Source organism: Formica exsecta, unplaced genomic scaffold, assembly GCF_003651465.1.
Source record: "Formica exsecta isolate Colony F162 unplaced genomic scaffold, ASM365146v1 scaffold37, whole genome shotgun sequence".
NCBI classification, from domain to species: domain Eukaryota; kingdom Metazoa; phylum Arthropoda; class Insecta; order Hymenoptera; family Formicidae; genus Formica; species Formica exsecta.
The window spans coordinates 1,850,613-1,868,257 of NW_021850941.1; the positions used below are offsets into that span (position 1 = coordinate 1,850,613).

At 32.5% G+C, this 17,645-nt stretch overlaps 2 protein-coding genes across 9 annotated transcripts in view; one reads left to right on the forward strand and one right to left on the reverse strand.

Annotated features, from left to right (window-relative positions):
* The first annotated feature begins 6,591 nt into the window (after nucleotides 1-6,591).
* Nucleotides 6,592-14,935, forward strand: LOC115239260 (UNC93-like protein). Of its 8 annotated transcripts, none has more exons than XM_029813692.1 (9): nucleotides 6,630-6,787; nucleotides 8,794-9,060; nucleotides 9,232-9,394; nucleotides 9,536-9,859; nucleotides 10,579-10,865; nucleotides 12,050-12,275; nucleotides 12,405-12,564; nucleotides 12,676-12,943; nucleotides 13,292-14,935. In XM_029813692.1, exons 4-9 carry the CDS (start codon nucleotides 9,612-9,614, stop codon nucleotides 13,540-13,542), a joined length of 1,440 nt encoding a protein of 479 aa, XP_029669552.1. In that variant the 5' UTR covers nucleotides 6,630-6,787; nucleotides 8,794-9,060; nucleotides 9,232-9,394; nucleotides 9,536-9,611; the 3' UTR covers nucleotides 13,543-14,935. The 8 variants fall into 8 exon arrangements, with proteins under 8 accessions (XP_029669550.1, XP_029669557.1, XP_029669552.1 ...); XM_029813693.1 differs by having other exon boundaries at nucleotides 9,232-9,303; XM_029813691.1 differs by having other exon boundaries at nucleotides 9,232-9,859.
* The window catches only part of LOC115239277 (POU domain, class 6, transcription factor 1), a 131,266-nt gene continuing 128,263 nt past the window's right edge, over nucleotides 14,643-17,645 (reverse strand). The window contains exon 11 of the mRNA XM_029813721.1: nucleotides 14,643-17,624. Within this exon, the coding sequence (XP_029669581.1) occupies nucleotides 17,500-17,624 (125 nt within the window). The 3' untranslated portion in view covers nucleotides 14,643-17,499. The remainder of the gene's footprint in view (nucleotides 17,625-17,645) is intronic.

The window sequence follows — 17,645 nt, forward strand, 5'->3', positions numbered from 1 at the left end:
ATAATAAATATATCTACAAGTTTAAATTTAAATAAAATAAAATGTAACACACATGTATATTACATTTTATTTTGTACATAATAAATATATATGCAATTTTTAATTTATTAAAAAAGGTATATATGCCAAATTTTTCAAATTTTTAAATTTTTTATAATTTCTTTACTCTTTTTAGTTTTCCTAAAAATAAATTTTATTTTATTGTTTCGAAAAGTAATTTTTATTTTATTTTTAAAATTTGTCTGATATAAACTTAAATTTTATATTATTTATGTTTTATTCTTTTGTTTATTTCTCCAATATTTTAATAGTCTTAATATTCTTTTAATTCCTAGTAAGTATTTAATTCCGTAACAATCTTAAGAAATTAAATAACTATCTTAATTTAAGAAAGTTCTAATAGTCCTAACAACCTTATTTTTGCTGGCTAAGCCAGCGGGATCCGGGATCACGAAAATTTCGGGGAACGTGTCCTAATCGCGTGCTCTACTGGCGTGCCTTACTGGCGTGCTCTATTCGCGTGCCCTACTCACGTGCCCTACTCGCGTGCCCTAATAGAATGCACCATATGTGGCTTCCGTTGGGCCAGTTGGACCTACCTTTCGTTGATCCTGGCCATATTCATTCTGGCTACATCTAGTCAATAAAATTGGCGCAATATAAGAATAAGTTATTACTATTTTGTATAATTAATAAATTTACTCTAGCGCCTTCTTCATTAAACAAATTAAACTAAATTTATCAATTACAAAAATATTTTACATCTTTTTCCAATTTTTGCTTTAATTCATACTTTAATATGTCTTAATGCATGTTAAAAAAATCTATTTAAAGTTATAAAATTTAATCTATTCTAGCCCATTTTGAGGCAACGGATCTATTTACAATCTACAATCTACATTTATATCTACAATATCTACAAATCCGTTACTTTAAAATACTCCCGCACTTTCGAATTTCGGCACGATCGAACCTCGTTTCACGTGAGAATCATACTTCGAGTCGACAAGTCGGGAATTCACCGATTACTTCGAGCAAAGGTTAAGCGGAAGCGGAAGAAGACGAAATCGATTGATGGAATCGACGCGAATGGGGTTCGCTCGACTCTTGGTCCGCGCCTGCCCCCATCGAGGGCCGACTCGAACTTCATTAGGAACGATTTCATACGTCCACCGCGAAGACGCGACGACGCGAAAACGCGAAAACGCGAAAACGCGTCGCATCGTTGCTCGTGCGGCACGATGACGGCAACGACGACGCACTAATGTGCGTTCAACGCACAAATGCGCGTGCCACATATGAGCCATTGTGCGACTCGTGGCAATGCTGTGTTGACACCGACGCGAAAGACGCGAAAGCCGTCCGCGGCACGATGACAGCACCGACGACGCGATAAGCCGTCCGTGGCACGATGACAGCACCAACGATACGACGTGCCGTCCGCGGCACGATGACAGCAACGACGACGCTGGGTACTTAGTTTTCCCCTTCACAGTAAACCTTTAAGACGCTTAGGACTTTAAGGTAACCTTAATTATTGCTCACGAAAAAAATAGTAACAAAACGATAATTTATTATTTGGGACTTTTGTTACTACGTTTCTCTAATTTGAATAAATGAAATAAAACTTAATTATAATTAAAAAAAATTAATTACGAGAAATACGCGCTTCGAAATTTATTGCTGCGATATAAGAAAGAAATTTGGCGGAGCGTCTCGAACTACTACATCACTGTTCAAATGTCGTCGTGCAAATGATAAGAAATAAGAAGTGGGAGTGAGAAAGGAATTCGACGGAGCGTCTTCCCCAACTATTACAATACTATTAAAGTGTGGCCGCGAATAATAACAAGATCGTAACACGTAAACAATAGCGCGCTATTGTTTATACCGCCAAGGCCGCATACCATGTTATTGATAATTTGCTGTCGAAATATTTTCCGTACTATGATGTATATACAAGCGGAATATTAAATTATACAAGTATTTAAAATTATACATTATTTATTTAATAAATGATTAATATATCACGGAGCTTATCGTTATGTTAATTACACGGGCTTGCGATCGACTATTTTATTGCGCATTCTCAATCCGAATCATATTTAAATCGTCGAAAAGTCGTACGATAAAGCGTCGAACGAAATATAATTGAACTTTATAAGCAATAATTATTTATTCAAAAATATTTAAAGGAAGATAAGGATAGCGACAAAACAATAATTTACAATTTTAATTCCTGTTACTTCGATTTTTGATTATATATATATACATGACGTGAAATACGCGCCTCGAGATTTATCTTTGCGATATAATTATGTATTATTTAAGGTATGTAAAAGATAATTAATATTTATTATATCAAATTATTTCCCGATACTTGTCGCAATTGCGTTTAGAAAAGGAATTCGAGTGGAGCGTCTCGCACCACTACTTTACTGTTCGAGCGTCGCTATATGAATGATAACAAAGCCGTAAGCCGTAACAATAGCGTGCTAATGTTTACGCCGCCAAGACCGAATACCATGTTATTGATAATTCGCAGCCGAAAATATTTTGCGTACTATGACTTATATACCAGCGAAATATTAAATTATACAAATATTTTAAATTATAGATCAATTATTTAATAAACAATTAACATATTACGGAGCTTATCGTTATTTTAATTACTCGGACCTGCGATTTGGTTATTTTATTATGCATTCTAAATTTGAATCATATTTAAATCGTCGGAAAGTCAAACGAAAAAACATCGAATGAAATATAATTAAACTTTAAATTTCGTTATTTTAAACTTTAAGTATTTTTTAAGAAATAATTATTGCTTATACAGAAAGAGAGAGAGAGAGAGGGAGAGAGAGAGAGAGAGAGAGAGAGAGAGAGAGAGAGAGAGAGAGGGAGAGATTCATAATATTTCATTAAATATTAATTTTGAAGCATAATTTTCTGTTGCATATCATTTTACTTTTAGTTGCATCGCTATGTTGTTATACATCAAATCTGGATTGCAACTGCATTATTCAAAAATATCGAACAGATAAAAATGCATCTAAATTGTTACATATGTTTCAAGAATATTGAGTTTAGTAACAATCAGCATTTCAAAGCGACGCTAACAATGTTTCAAAATTTATATTTATTTCAAAAAAGAAATTACTCATCGTTTGTTTAAAATATGACATTTTTATGTTGTGAGAAAGTAAAAAATATGGAAAATATTAAATAAATTAAAAAAAGATAAAAATTTGAGCTCATATATTCCTAATATTGAACTAAGCAAAATATCGAAGCGTGAAATTATGGTATTTAACACACACACACACACACACAATAATTGTTTCTGTATTACTTTCGTAAAATTATACATAGTCGCTTCTATACATCTCCAAGATATACAACGCAGTCCTGGTCTCTATCTCCTCGCGTTCCTCGTTAACAAGTGTTACGGTCTCAATGGTAGGAAACTTGCCCTCGGACATTGCAATTCCAGTTGATATGCAGCATATGCATGCCACGAAATATGTCGCAGTATATATCCATTGCGTATTCTCTGATGCTTGTAATTGAAGCATCCTAGTGCTGACATGTTGAGAGTAATGCGTATCTTTAACGCAGAAATTATTCCATATCAACCGATAGGAATATTATATAATTTATTTCTTACACACGTAGAAATTATTATCGTCCTTTTTCACAAACACGTGTTAGGATATGAAGCCACTTGTTTAAAAATTTATTTTGTCGTATATTAACACGGTTGTGTACGTGGTATGAGTATGTTTACAATATAATATGTCATTTAAACGTACAAATATTATGAATACAAATATTATTTTAAAACATACAAATTTTAATAGATATGAAATATATATATATGAATTTTTATTTAAAGTACGATTTTTGATGAAGTACGATAAATTCAAAATGTATGTATTGTAATTTCCTCTGTATTTAAAAAATTTTCAATATTAAACTCTTTTCAAATGAACAAAATTATTTATACACTATTATCTTTTTCAATATTTGGACTGTCAAATTATATGATTTTTGTTTAGTAACACAACTCTTTATTTCTTTCTCGATACTCTCTTCTCGAAATAATGCGAAATAGCGCATATCGAGATAACCGCTATCATGGAAAAGAGGCAACAATAAACTTTGATACTTTTTAATAATCAACTTTATATGCCTTTTTAAATAATATACGTGATGTTTATTTATTTCATGCCTCTTACATCACTGTAAACAAACTGACCGTAGATGTGGCCGTGTGCATAATTTATTTATGGACATAAATAGCTTTACTTTTTTAATTATAAAACTGTCATTTAGTTTTCAAACTGAGAGATATCATACATTGTAGTGGAATTTCTATGTAAGTTGTAACATATAAAACAAACTCGTGTGTACGCGATTATTACATTATTTTTTAGTTGATATATACTAAACAACACATTTGTTTTAACGTTTTAACCAAATATAAATTTAATATGTGTGTTTTAATTTATAATTTAGAATGTTTTAATATTACAAACAACGATATCATTTGCATCAAAGTTGAAATTAAAAACATTTTTGTAATATATCACTAATCCTTTTTCATAAAAAAAACTTACACAATAAAAAGAAAAATTTAATAAAGTAACTTTTAACAAAGTATACAAGCAATTTTAAATAATTGCTTCTTTGCAGTTTACAATATAAAAAGTCAAAATTATTACAGCAAAATTAATTTTAATGAAGATAGAAATCGCGTTTATGATTTTGATGTAAACGTGGAATGATATTGATAGAGCGCTTTGATGATTTCCAAAGTTTGTTGCCGAATGCAATTCCCAAAGAAATTTTGTTATATTTACATGCCACTCTTGTAAAGCTTTCCACATTTTGAGTACATGAGATCCGTTATCCCAATTTCAATGTTCAGTGTATTTCAGACACCTTTGTCGAACATTCTGAAACGATTTTGATAGAGACTATTTAACATAGAACGAATATATACAACAGAATGGATTTACGACGCGACATACATAAGCGGATTTTACGTATGAACATTAATTACGGCTAATTACCACAAGTCGCCGTGATAACATCGACAGCATGTGAATGCAATTATCGGCAAGTGTGATTTACAAATGTAATAAATAAATGTAAAAGATCGTTGCTGAGGGAATATATTTCTCTATAATTTTATAAATGATTATATATATATATTTCCTACATTAAACATATATATATATATACATATATGTGGCTTGCTTTTATTAATAATACACTAGAGAAAGTGCGATTGTTTATTGTTCCAAATAATAGTTATAATCCCAATTTAAAAAGGACATGTTATTGACATTGTTGTCGCTTTTCCGCAATCTTGATTGGTTGTCTTGTTCATGCGCTTGTTTCACTCGTGTGACTTGCTTCATTCGTGTCGTTTGACAGTTTGTCATTTGACAGTTTGTTAACAGTGTTGACAGTTAAAAAAATAAATATTAAATATAGTTAAATATATTTAATAAATATAGAGAAGTAAAAATATAAAAAGCATTAAAACGTTCGATGAGATTATAATTACGTGAAAAGCAGATTCTTTCTCTGAATTTGGTAGAATAATCCACAGTTAATCTTGACGATTAATGAACACAGTTGGCAGAAATTCGTTAATCTTTCTCTTCACAAAGCTCTGCCCTAGTTTCGTACCAAAACTATTGATCGAATACAGTATGTCAGTTTTATAATATTTTTGCTTATGAATTTTAATTTAAAGATCACATAATGTCTATCTATGATTTTATGGTTTTATTAATCGAAAATTATGGAAATCGACAGAAAGCTATAACCAGAGAATGGAGTTAATGTCCATCGGTATTCTGTCCGCGTCCGTTGCAACGGCTCTGTTCTAATTAATCACTATAATTTCTGCACATCTCTCGTGTACGGTTTGTAGTTCGCATGTGACGATCGCCGTTTGGCTAGCCGGTATATCCGTTTCTGGTTAATGCTGTCATTAGAATAACGTTAATTCCGTATTATCAGATTCAACTTTACTAAATCAGTTGCAGTAAATTATAATTTTATGTTTATCTATTAAATCTAATGTTGATCAAATTGATGCTTCATCGATGTCTTTGGCAAAATTTGAATCTATATATCTAATTTGAGAACGTTTCTAATATGATATTTCGTATAATTTATAACGTTCGATCATATCATTTTTCTTCGGTTAATTTTAATCTCCATTTTAACCTCACGCTTGAAGGATATCCTTGAATGATACGTTCCGCTGTTCATAGGAATCTTTTTTAGGTTGACGCATCTTGTTTGTTATCAAAAAATGTAAATTACCGCTGCTTCGGGATTATCTAAATTATCGTTATAGATAGCTTTACGCATTATAGAACAGATCAAGACCGTAATTCCGCGGATAATAGGCGATGGTTAATCAAGATAATTACAAGGCTTAAAGACTCTATGATTAAGATAGGATAACGTGACACGTCTTAGACACGGATATAGCCAACGCGGATTCGATAAACGTCACGATCCCTACTATAGCGATTTAACTGTCGATATATCGTGGACTCACCTGAGAAGGTGCGTGTAAGTGGGGAATAGCCGTAACTATCTGATCGTTTGCCTCATTCGCTGTATCTCCACAGTATCGTTTTATTCGCTGTGCGCGCTTAAATAAACGTACCTCGAGTTGTCATATACACGCTGATGATCAGGAAAAATTTAAGCCCCAACTTTGCGGAATTGGAAATGCTAAGCTGAGACAAGTATACAAGTAAATCTTAGGATAAGTCTAGATATTATATAAGAAAAACGTTGCGAGAGAGGAATGATGCGTGGGTTGTCATTTTAATTAAATAACTTTTTAAATCAGATAACCAAGAAAGTTTGTATGATTTTTATTGCAAAAGAAAAACATGAGTGTACTGTTATAAAAAATAACTGAAAGTATATAAAAAATAATACTGAAAGTCTCATCATTAGCGTCAAAGCTTTGTGCAAGCATTTGTCGAGTTTCCTGTAGATTAGACTCGATGGCGGCCTTCAATCCATGTTTATTAATGATAGGGAACCTAGCAGGAAAATCGCACGCAAACTTTCTTGATTACATGATATAAATTCAAATTGATTATTAAAGGTCAGATACGAGTTCTGTATCTTTTGTTATCCTAAATCTCGGATGATTGTTTTAAAGCACACATAAATTTTAAGTGATAAAATTATAAATTTATAACAAAATTACTTTAAATCGTGTTAATTTAATTTCGTTGTTTAATATATGTATTCGTAATAATATAAGAATATTTTTAGTGTAAGAATCGATCAATTCTCTATGTATATGTGAGTTTAAGAAATATCTTTTTACATGAATTATTAATTTCGTATAAGAAGAGAGAGATTATGCACATACATGCTACACCATAAATTCGTTTTGTATGTTAATCATAATAGAAAGAGAAATCCGTTATTTAATATATTTAAATGTATGTAAAATAAATTTTCTGATTAACTAATTTGATTACGATATAAATCGGGTGATCAGCGTGCTTGAAAAGTATGTGAAAAAAATATGTTTAATATAAATTGTATGTTTGTTTCAATTTACGTATAAATTTTGGTAGAAAGCATAATACACGTTAAATTACGATAGCTATCTAACTATCTAATATTTCTGTTAGATGTCATGCGTAGAATATTTTGTCATTATCATGCTGCTGCTCGTAAGTCTCATCCAATAAAGTTACATAGTTGTACGCGACGGTGACAGTAGAGTGAAAATGACAAGTGATGAGCCAGAGGCTAATTGAATTGCACGATATAGGTATAAACGCGTATGCAAGGTTGTCCTGATTTTCGTAGAAGTACTTTTTGATATCCCGAATTTATTGCATAATTAATGTACATAATATTGTTGATGATATTATATGGTCGTCATTTAAATCCCACAATATTTGCAACAATCGAAATCAATATTATGATTATTAGCTTTACTGCTTCAAATAATATGGCGAGTGGATTTTACGCATTGTTTTAGTTTTACATGCAATTAGCATCTATTAAACGTAACTTATGACGTTACAAACAGATGTATAAGGAAGAATTCCCACAATTCTTCATCTGATCACAAGTTATGTTAATAACATAAATTTTTATTAAGCATGGGTTAATTTCCTTGTTCAGTCAACAACATGTTTCTTGTTTTCGTAACGGTTATCGAATGCAAAGTAGCGCGGCGTTGGAGTTTTAAAACTGTAAAAGATCCACTGAATATACATTTAATTGATTTTTAGCATCAACAGACTATTCTGTAAATTATTCATCTTTTGACACAATTGATAAAACAAAATAAATAAAAAAAATCAATTAAGTATAATATTTAAAATATAAAGTAAAGTAAAGATTGTGCCTTGTTTCTTTCACAGCTAATTCGATTATATGCACTAATACGTATACGGTCGCGCATTAAGTGCGTCCTCATTCACTTTTCTGTATTATTTTCAATATCAATTGAATACAGAAAATCAAGTGAATGCGCACTAAATACATCTAATCGAGTACGCTATTAAAAAACTTTGAGCAAGAATATCTTCGCTTAAAATTAAGTTCTTATATCCGTACATTGAAAAATTATATTTGACAAATATTCAACAAATATTCGCACAAACAGCAGTCTATTTCTATGTTACGGATTTTCATCAAAGTCCATTTGCGCAGTGTTACTCGACGTTTTGTCGATAAACTTGCGATACGTTAACGTGTGCATCTATTTGTATGTGACAGGATTTCAGTTCGATCGGCGCGTTATATATTCCGAACGACGTGCATGATCGGAATAGAAATTGTATCAGGTGCGATTAAGGTGCGTGAAAGGAGCAAGGATATCCAATCCGAAGAACAGATTGCTTATCGATGCTCTGACGGCCGTGTATCTCGCCAAACGGAAAATGGTTATGCAATTCCGTTTGGATTGGGGGAATTTTGTTGTTAACATATAAAATCTCAGCTATATATCTCAGCTATACGTATCAAAACCAAAATTATAATATGGTAATAAAGCACAAGTGAAATATTCATACGCATAAAATGATGCTAATTGATCACAAATTGCGACATAATGTTACATATGCCATTTTCACATTCGCTTATTACCTTGAAATCGTTATTGGCTTTACGCAAATCGTGTCGCTGATCATTACAGGAATAAATGTGAATATTCAGTTTCAGTTTTAATTTCACAGTCCATGATCATTTACCGATATCTTTCAATGGGATTGCAATGGAGATAGCAAGGTCTATTATTTCAATCGATTTGAAATGTATATTACAGATGAGAATATATATTGAGACTGAAATCTCGATCGCAAATTACAGAAAATAAAACGTATATATTCCTAATAAGTTTTTTATGATTAGATAAATAGCAGACATCGAGAGCGCGGTTGCTATAAATATCTTCATTTTCATGTTTTTCGAAAAATCATCAATAATTTACAATATATTTTATCGATTGGCAAAATCACAGGGAGTATCGCAGATATTTTTGGAAAGGTGTTATCGGCGCTGTAAATATACCTAAGTAACTGGACATTGATTAAATCATGACGAAAACTGAGGTGCCAAGACGGTTCATACAAATGTCGAATTTTGAGCCGTCAGAACGATGGCGAATTATAAGGAATATTCTAGCGATCGGTTGTGCTTTTATGGTGAATTTTACTGCCTTTATGGGAGCCTCGAATTTACAGAGCTCTATCAATGCGGATCAATCGCTGGGTACATTTACTTTATCGGCGATTTACGGCAGTCTAATCTTCAGCAACATTTTTCTACCCGCTCTTATCATAAGGTAAGATTAGACAATCTAATTTATATACTTAATAATTTATATATTTTTCTCATCTCTTTGTATTGCTTCATACGATTTCGTATAATGAATCGAAAGTCTGTATAACTCACGATAGCAGTTTGACAATATTTTCGACGACTGCCGCAATAAATTTTTCACGCCTCGGGCTGGAGGAGAATTGTCGTCAAATCTGATTACTTTTGCTCGTTATTATGATGGAATAAATCGAGAATCCCGTTTTGGGAAGTATATATCGGAAAAGAGCCTTGGATCATCATAGACGATGAGAGCGCTCAATATATATAAGTGGAACACATAGGGGATTAGTTCTGTACAGAGTTCCACACTACTAAACTTTATTACGCGCGTTGTCGTTTTCACCTTGACCCAGAATTATGTCGATGGAACACCCATGGGTTCCATCATTGGCCAAGAGTGAAGTATCTGCGTGAAAATTAGATACATCCTTCTAATAAACGTAACATTTTGTCCATTCTTATATTCTTGATTATCTTAAGTACAGTTTTAAGATACAGCCATTTCACTGACTGGATGGGATCGTAAGATCGCCTAAGATCATACTTAAGACGATCCTGAATATGAAAACGGACTTTGAATACAAATCTTAGGGTTACTTTGACAAAATTTTATTTAAGGAACATTGTAATTAATTAATACGAATAAATAAATAAATAAATTTATATAATTTTTTGTTCCAGTTGGTTAGGATGCAAGTGGACAATGTCTGTTTCCATATTGACTTATATGCCTTTCATAGCTTCTCAGTTTTACCCAAAATTTTATACGATGATTCCCGCCGGATTATCGGTCGGATTAGGCGGAGGACCGCTTTGGTGCGCGAAGTGTACTTATTTAACTGTGGCAGCAGAAGCCTACTCAACTGTCTCAGATATATCCGCAAATGTCCTTGTCACAAGATTCTTTGGTCTCTTCTTCATGTTCTATCAAATGGCTCAGGTGTGGGGAAATCTTATATCTTCAGCAGGTGGGTTAATATTGTTACAAATACATGTGTAGCTTACTGACATACGCGATGGTCAACTTTGTATCTTAGGGATTTAGACGAGGAAAATATTTGCATATAAATTATTCCTGTCTTCGACTCAGACGATATTTTGGTTACAAATGTTAATTTTAATTATGTATCACCCAGTGGTGTTGTAAGAATAAATTGATAGTCGCTGCAATGCTTCATATATGTAAAATAGAATTGTTGTCATCATAGACACGAACAAGCTGTACAAGATATTTATTGCCGCCAATGTAAATTAATATTCATAGACTCACGAATATATTGTAATTTAATTTATCGGTTATTTTTTAAATTTTCGTATCTAATGCGGTTATAAATATATTTGATTTCTCTGGTCATTTTATATGAGACATAAAAAAAAATTATGTTTATGGTACAATAATTTCCGACATATCATATTTTTATAATTTTTTTAAGCAACATGAAAAATTTAATGAGCGATCTTTCTCTGGATAAAGCGGTTATAAATTATATTACTTAATCATTGTCCAATTTAAAATGCAATAATAAATAATCGCGAATCAGAACAAAGTAACACAACGTAAACAGCTTACAATATATGCGATTCTTGCGGAAGCGCATATGAATGCACAGCTGTTGAGCTATAAAAACGCGAGCGCCGATGAAAACAAAATTAAGTTGCTGTTGATGTGATCAGAAAGAATATAAACTAACGAATGGAAACTATATATATATATATATACGTCGCAGCAAGAACTTGTTTTGGTATTCTAAAACAATTTATATTTCCGTTCTGTTGAAATATACAAGTACATTTACTTGATAGAATAATTATTGACATTATAATCGATAACATGTCTATTTTTGTAATGTCTGTAATTATATATATTTAATAAGCTTTTAACGCATTTACAAGTTCCACGGTGAATATACCTTTTTCACAAGAGAATAATTCACAGACTTCTATATATTTTACTAGACTACTACATATTAACCCAATCTATACATATATATATTCTGCCCATTTGTCACATCGCTGTTATTATTTAAGCACCTGTTAGCAGTCTAGTATATGTGTGAAAATCTATGAAATAATCTTATTATTATTAGTAATCAATTGTTTTCTTCATTTTTGCATGTTTTTTTTATCAATATATATATATATAATTATACAGTTCTTTCCTATTCAATCGAGACGGTTACCAATAATGTAACTCTAAACAGTAGTGTTGTGGCAGAAAAATGCGGTGCAAATTTCTGTGGAGTATCTGGTATAGAAGACGAAAATCCGAATCTGCAACGACCTCCTATAGAACGAATATACTTAATCTCTGGGATTTATTTAGGCTGCATGATATTAGCTTGTCTAATAATTGCGTTCGGCGTTGATTCCTTATCCAGGTACAATTCTGCGTTTATATCTCGCTCATCTACCAAACATACGAAAACATTTTACTCACAAAACTTACAGAGGGGATATATATGTATATTGCATAAGAGTTTCTTGACGTTATAATTCCTATTTTATAGATACGATCGGAGCAGAACTCGCTTGGTGAAAGGAACGTCTGGATTTAAACTCCTGGCCGTGACATTAAAATTGTTGAAAGAGAAGAATCAACTTTTAATATTGCCAATAATATTGTTCATCGGAGCTGAGCAGGCATTCTTATTTGCCGATTACAACGCAGTTAGTAAATTACATACAAGAAGAAAGAAACATTTAAGTTTCTGCTTATGCTAGAAATAAGAAAAGAATTTTCTTTTTTAAAACAACAATAACGGTTTATATTTATTGCAGTCATTCGTTTCTTGCGCTTGGGGGATTAGCAATATCGGTTACGTGATGATATGTTTTGGTGTCACAAATGCTATAGCTGCGCTCGCTACGGGATCTATCGTGAAGTTGACGGGAAGGAAGCCTGTAATGTTCTTTGCTTTTTGTTTGCACTTGAGTCTTTTCATTTTTATGTTACAATGGAAACCGGTGCCAGAACAGGGCATCATCTTCTTTCTGGTGTCAGGTTTATGGGGTGTGTGCGATTCGATCTGGCTGGTACAAATTAACGGTAAGCAAAATAAGAAGCAATAAAATATTTCTTATTGCAAAATAATTTTATACATTTGATATTGATGTACCATATATTGTTAAAATGATTTCAAAATTATTGTGCGATGATAATTAAATCAAATTTCCTAATTTAGTTGCTGCGTGTATAATTGTACCGACAGACATGAACATTTTGTATTCCACTGATGATACTATACCAACAAATAGTACACAATCGAGTTTTACGTATTTCTACAGATTTTTCTAAATAAATGTTCTATTAATTAATATATTCGCATTAATAAAATCTAATAGGACTCAGTTATTAATTTAGATTAAAAGATTAATTATTTGTAAATTATTTTAGCATTGAGTGGTATATTATTTCCTGGTCAAGAAGAGGCAGCTTTCTCCAACTTCCGCCTGTGGGAGTCCACTGGTTCAGTGATAACGTATGTGTATAGCCCGTATCTATGTACCTTTACGAAATTATATTTCTTAATCGGAATATTGTGCGTTGGAATGATCGGTTATGGCATTATCGAGTGGTCAGGTACAACGAATAGAGCTGTTTCTGACAACAAGCCCGATTTTGAATTAGTTAATAGAGTTGACTAACAAATTTGAATAATAAAATTTTCTAACAAAGAGATTAAGCAACAAAATATAAAAATAATTTTAGCGTAAGAGTAGGTATTTTTCTTTTCAGTCAATGGCATTGTAGGGAATTTCTTGACATTTTTATTTTTTGATATTATTTAGTACTAACAATAAGATAAGGGAAAATTAGAAAGCTATATATTTAAAAATTATTGAAAAAGAATAGAATTGAAATGCTTTTGACTTATCACTTGTTTAATATTGATTCTTTGCCACTAATAAGCTATATATAAGAAATAATTTGTAAAATCTACTATGTACCTGAAATTATATTAGAATAAGAAAAAAGGAGAATGTATTTTGTGAACTAAAACACAATTGTTAAGAAGAGAAAATTCGATAAGAAATTCTCGTACAGTTATAGCTTAGAAATGATTTTTTTCTCATTCCTCACAGTTATAACACATCAGATATATGCAACATATATTACAAAAATCGTGTGCGTGAAACTTTTCTGAAAATCAAACGAAATTTTTTAATCGCGGAAAGCAATAGGTGCGATTTTTTATTATTTGTACCACAATATATGTTTTTATTTTATTTTTGTGGACACCTACTAAATTTTACACAGGTATTCGCTTAACGGCTAAGATTCTTGTCCTTCATTTAAATACGTAATTTAATGTTACATCGTGTGCCTAGGTGCTAACATTCAAGCTAGAGCTACGGCTGCTTAGTTTAATTGTATACTTATGTGCTTAATTGCCGACTGTGTGCTTATTTCGTTGCCAAAATCAATTGATTCCCGCCTTCGGCGAAGTCGGCTTACCAAGTTGCGTGATTTTCTTTCCATAATAAGGTTGATCGATGTTCTTCGACAATGGCAATGTCGAATCAATTGATCGGCGAGTCGTATTTTAGCATCGTTAAATTGCTGATTGTATCGTGATTATTAGCTTAACTTTGCGTTCATCGTATTTACAATTCAAGTGTTTTCTGCAGTTCAGTTATATACTTTATAAAACGTAGTAGGAACTTTGGTTTCGCTGGGCAATGTTTCAGGAGCAGTTTCCTCTTATCGATTTGTGTTTTGTTTTTATTTTATAACTCGACGTGACTTTTTTTTTTAGGGATGTTTATTTTTTTCTTTATTATTCGGTTATGTAACGTAGGGCTATCCTTTCTTATTTTTTGTCTATTTTTAGTTTACAAAAATCACCAGATAAAGCGAGTAAGAATTCAGCTGGAAACTGCTATAAAACATTTGCCCGTGGATCTATCTTCCTTAGAAATATGACATTCACGAATACAATTCACATGTTTTTTTGTAATACTCATGTTTATATTTTCGTAAGGATCTATTCGAATATTTCAATTTCACGAAGAAAATACACATGATTCTTAAACTGTTTTCGCGTTTTTATTTTTATCACTACCGCGCGTCGTTTAACGCTCTGCTCTTTTTCTCTTATTTCTTTTTTTCTCTCTTTCTCCCCCTTTCATTCTTTCTTTCTCTCTTTCTCGTATAACAAAATTTAATAACCGGAATATTTCTGTACAAACATTTTCGCTTTTTTATCAAAAAGGATAACATATACATCCTACCCCTGTAATAAAAATTTTGAATTTTGAGTTTTACTTTATCGTATATCTTTCCGACCCCCACTCGTGCCTTTCTCTCTCATCCTCTCTTTTACTCGTATAATACAATATTTTAGGAACAGATCACTTTGCTCATCTCAGGCTCTTAAAAGTAAAACCTTAAAATATGTTTTATTTTTAGAAATTTATTATTTTTTTAACCATGTAAATTTTCTTTGCATGAATTCAGCTATTTTGTAGCTATGATATAATAAAAGTTAATTGTAATATTACAATGTATGTATCGTAATATGTACAGGCTACCCCTTGCGCCCTTAGCTACGCATCACGTTAAAGATTTCACGATATTATCGTAGCGAATAGCCCATTATATAAAGAGGATGAAGTACATTTTATGCACAATCTTATTCATTAAACGTACTTGTCTGCTAAATATTAAGAAAACCGTACTTTTATGGGCTTCACTTAAATATCCTTTTACGCGGAAATACGACTGCGGGTTGTCGATCGCTTGTTGCTAAATGACTGCGTCACAACATAATGCGTTCGTATGTAGCGACGCATGCAAATCAATCGTCTAATAGTTATTATGACGTGTAGGGCGATTTTACATGGCCATTTTTATGTATTTATTTATGATTATGATTTTTTTCTTTTTGTTAAAAGGGACACAGTAATAATGCATAAATAATTCTTCGATTTCAAAATTACGCATCTATAATATTTGTCGCAACACGAATCTACATTCGCGAAGGAATACACGAATAGAATATTATTTGACCGCCTTCAACTTTTCTTTCTTTCGCACGATTGTAAATACGATTTATAAAATCAAGATAGAAATATGGAACAATACACACATACATACAGAAGCGTTTTTCATAATCGAAGAATTATGTTCGTCGATTCCCGTCGTATCCCGCAGATCGGAATCGAGCTCTAGTAAAATCGAAGTTTTCATCCGAGCTTTCATCGTTATTCAGCGAGTAAGCGGATCGCGCATATATGTATAGGAACGAAGGATGCGTGCTCGTTTAACACGTATACGTCTTATATGGCAGATTATTACGGACTAGTTTTGCAGAAACTCGAATCTCGTCTGTCCCTAACCGTCTCTTTCCTACAGGACTAACAAATACAACTTCACAGGAGCGGCGTGTGGTATATAATCGTTTATAGCATACTTTCAGAGACGTTATTGCGTTATTTAGTCACTAAAGGAATTTCATTGATTTTTCTAGATACACGTGTAATTTACAGATCTCGCGCGCACTAAAAACTCTCCACCGATCTGTTACCAAAATTATAACAGAAATATTATCATTGCTCGTTTTAATTGTGTATGTATGTAAGGGATTTGATATTATATAATCAATAGAGAGAGGCGATGAGATTTTGTATTTATTATTTAAGCGATATTTTTATTTTACGCAACTCAACGAGCGACAACGATATTTCAAGATCGGATGTAATTAATTTCCTTGAAGGTTCGGTTCTCGAATTTAGTTATAGTTCTTATTGCGCGCAAAAGATTGCCACCCATCGATTTTGAGTGCATTCTCGATCGTTACGCCATTTGATTATGTATCGATTGCACGTAGCTGTTAAAATGTTCGCCGCTTTCTCGTAAATAACCGTTTCGAAGGTATAGTTAATTTTTTATTAATTATTATCTGTGCGACGACTTACATACCTTTCCGCCCGATTTTGATGGATTGTGTTCCGAGAAACGCACGTGTCCCGATGTGTCACACTCAAGCAATTAATTAATTAAGACGTATGGGAGCGGTTTTTCTATCGTTGCTCGATAAACTTTTCACGTAATTTTGATCGTCGTGGAATCCTACGTTACTCGGTTCGTTGATGCTTACCAATTGCCAATAACTTGTTTGTTCGAAACTCGAAACTGGATCAGTTAGTCACAGTGTGTATTCTCTGGTAGATATATATCTATGAAAATTGGAAGCGCGCGACGGATTGGTACCAAATGAGAGACAACGATTTTAGATTATCAGTTTTCGATATTCGACTCATGTATACATTACATATTCGTAGATTAAAGCTATTTACATATAGATGTCGTATACACCTGCGATCACAATATTCGAAGGACCTCGCCTCGATCTAGAACGATCTTTCCGTGCCGGATCCAATTTGATAACTACAGTCTTTCTTCGCTGAATGCTCTTCCTTCTTAGTTCCGTAATATGCCACGAAAAAGTCGTTCTCTCACGCGCGATTTAATTTATTTATATTACTAGAAGAAACGCGAGATTTTTTTGAAAAATTTCACGAAACGTGTTTCTCATCGCTCGCTTCAGCTTGAAGCTTTTCTCATATGTTGCTCGGTTGATCGGTAGATGTAGTCCTTCCCTATACGACGCCCTTTGACATCATCCTCACCGTGTTCTTCAAAGCTTGTCTTTTATTACAGAACCAGATTCTTATCACCTCCCTATCGTATCCTAGTCGATGCGCTAAAGTCGTGATCTCATTACCTGTAAAAGAGAAAAATTGAA

Bases quoted from the DNA above. Each gene is read 5' to 3' on its own strand.
- LOC115239260 (XM_029813690.1), top strand. From the start codon at position 9,612: ATGACGAAAACTGAGGTGCCAAGACGGTTCATACAAATGTCGAATTTT. The intron at 10,866-12,049 runs GTGGGTTAATAT...ATAATTATACAG, and splicing joins AAATCTTATATCTTCAGCAG to TTCTTTCCTATTCAATCGAG. The intron at 12,565-12,675 runs GTTAGTAAATTA...TATTTATTGCAG, and splicing joins TATTTGCCGATTACAACGCA to TCATTCGTTTCTTGCGCTTG.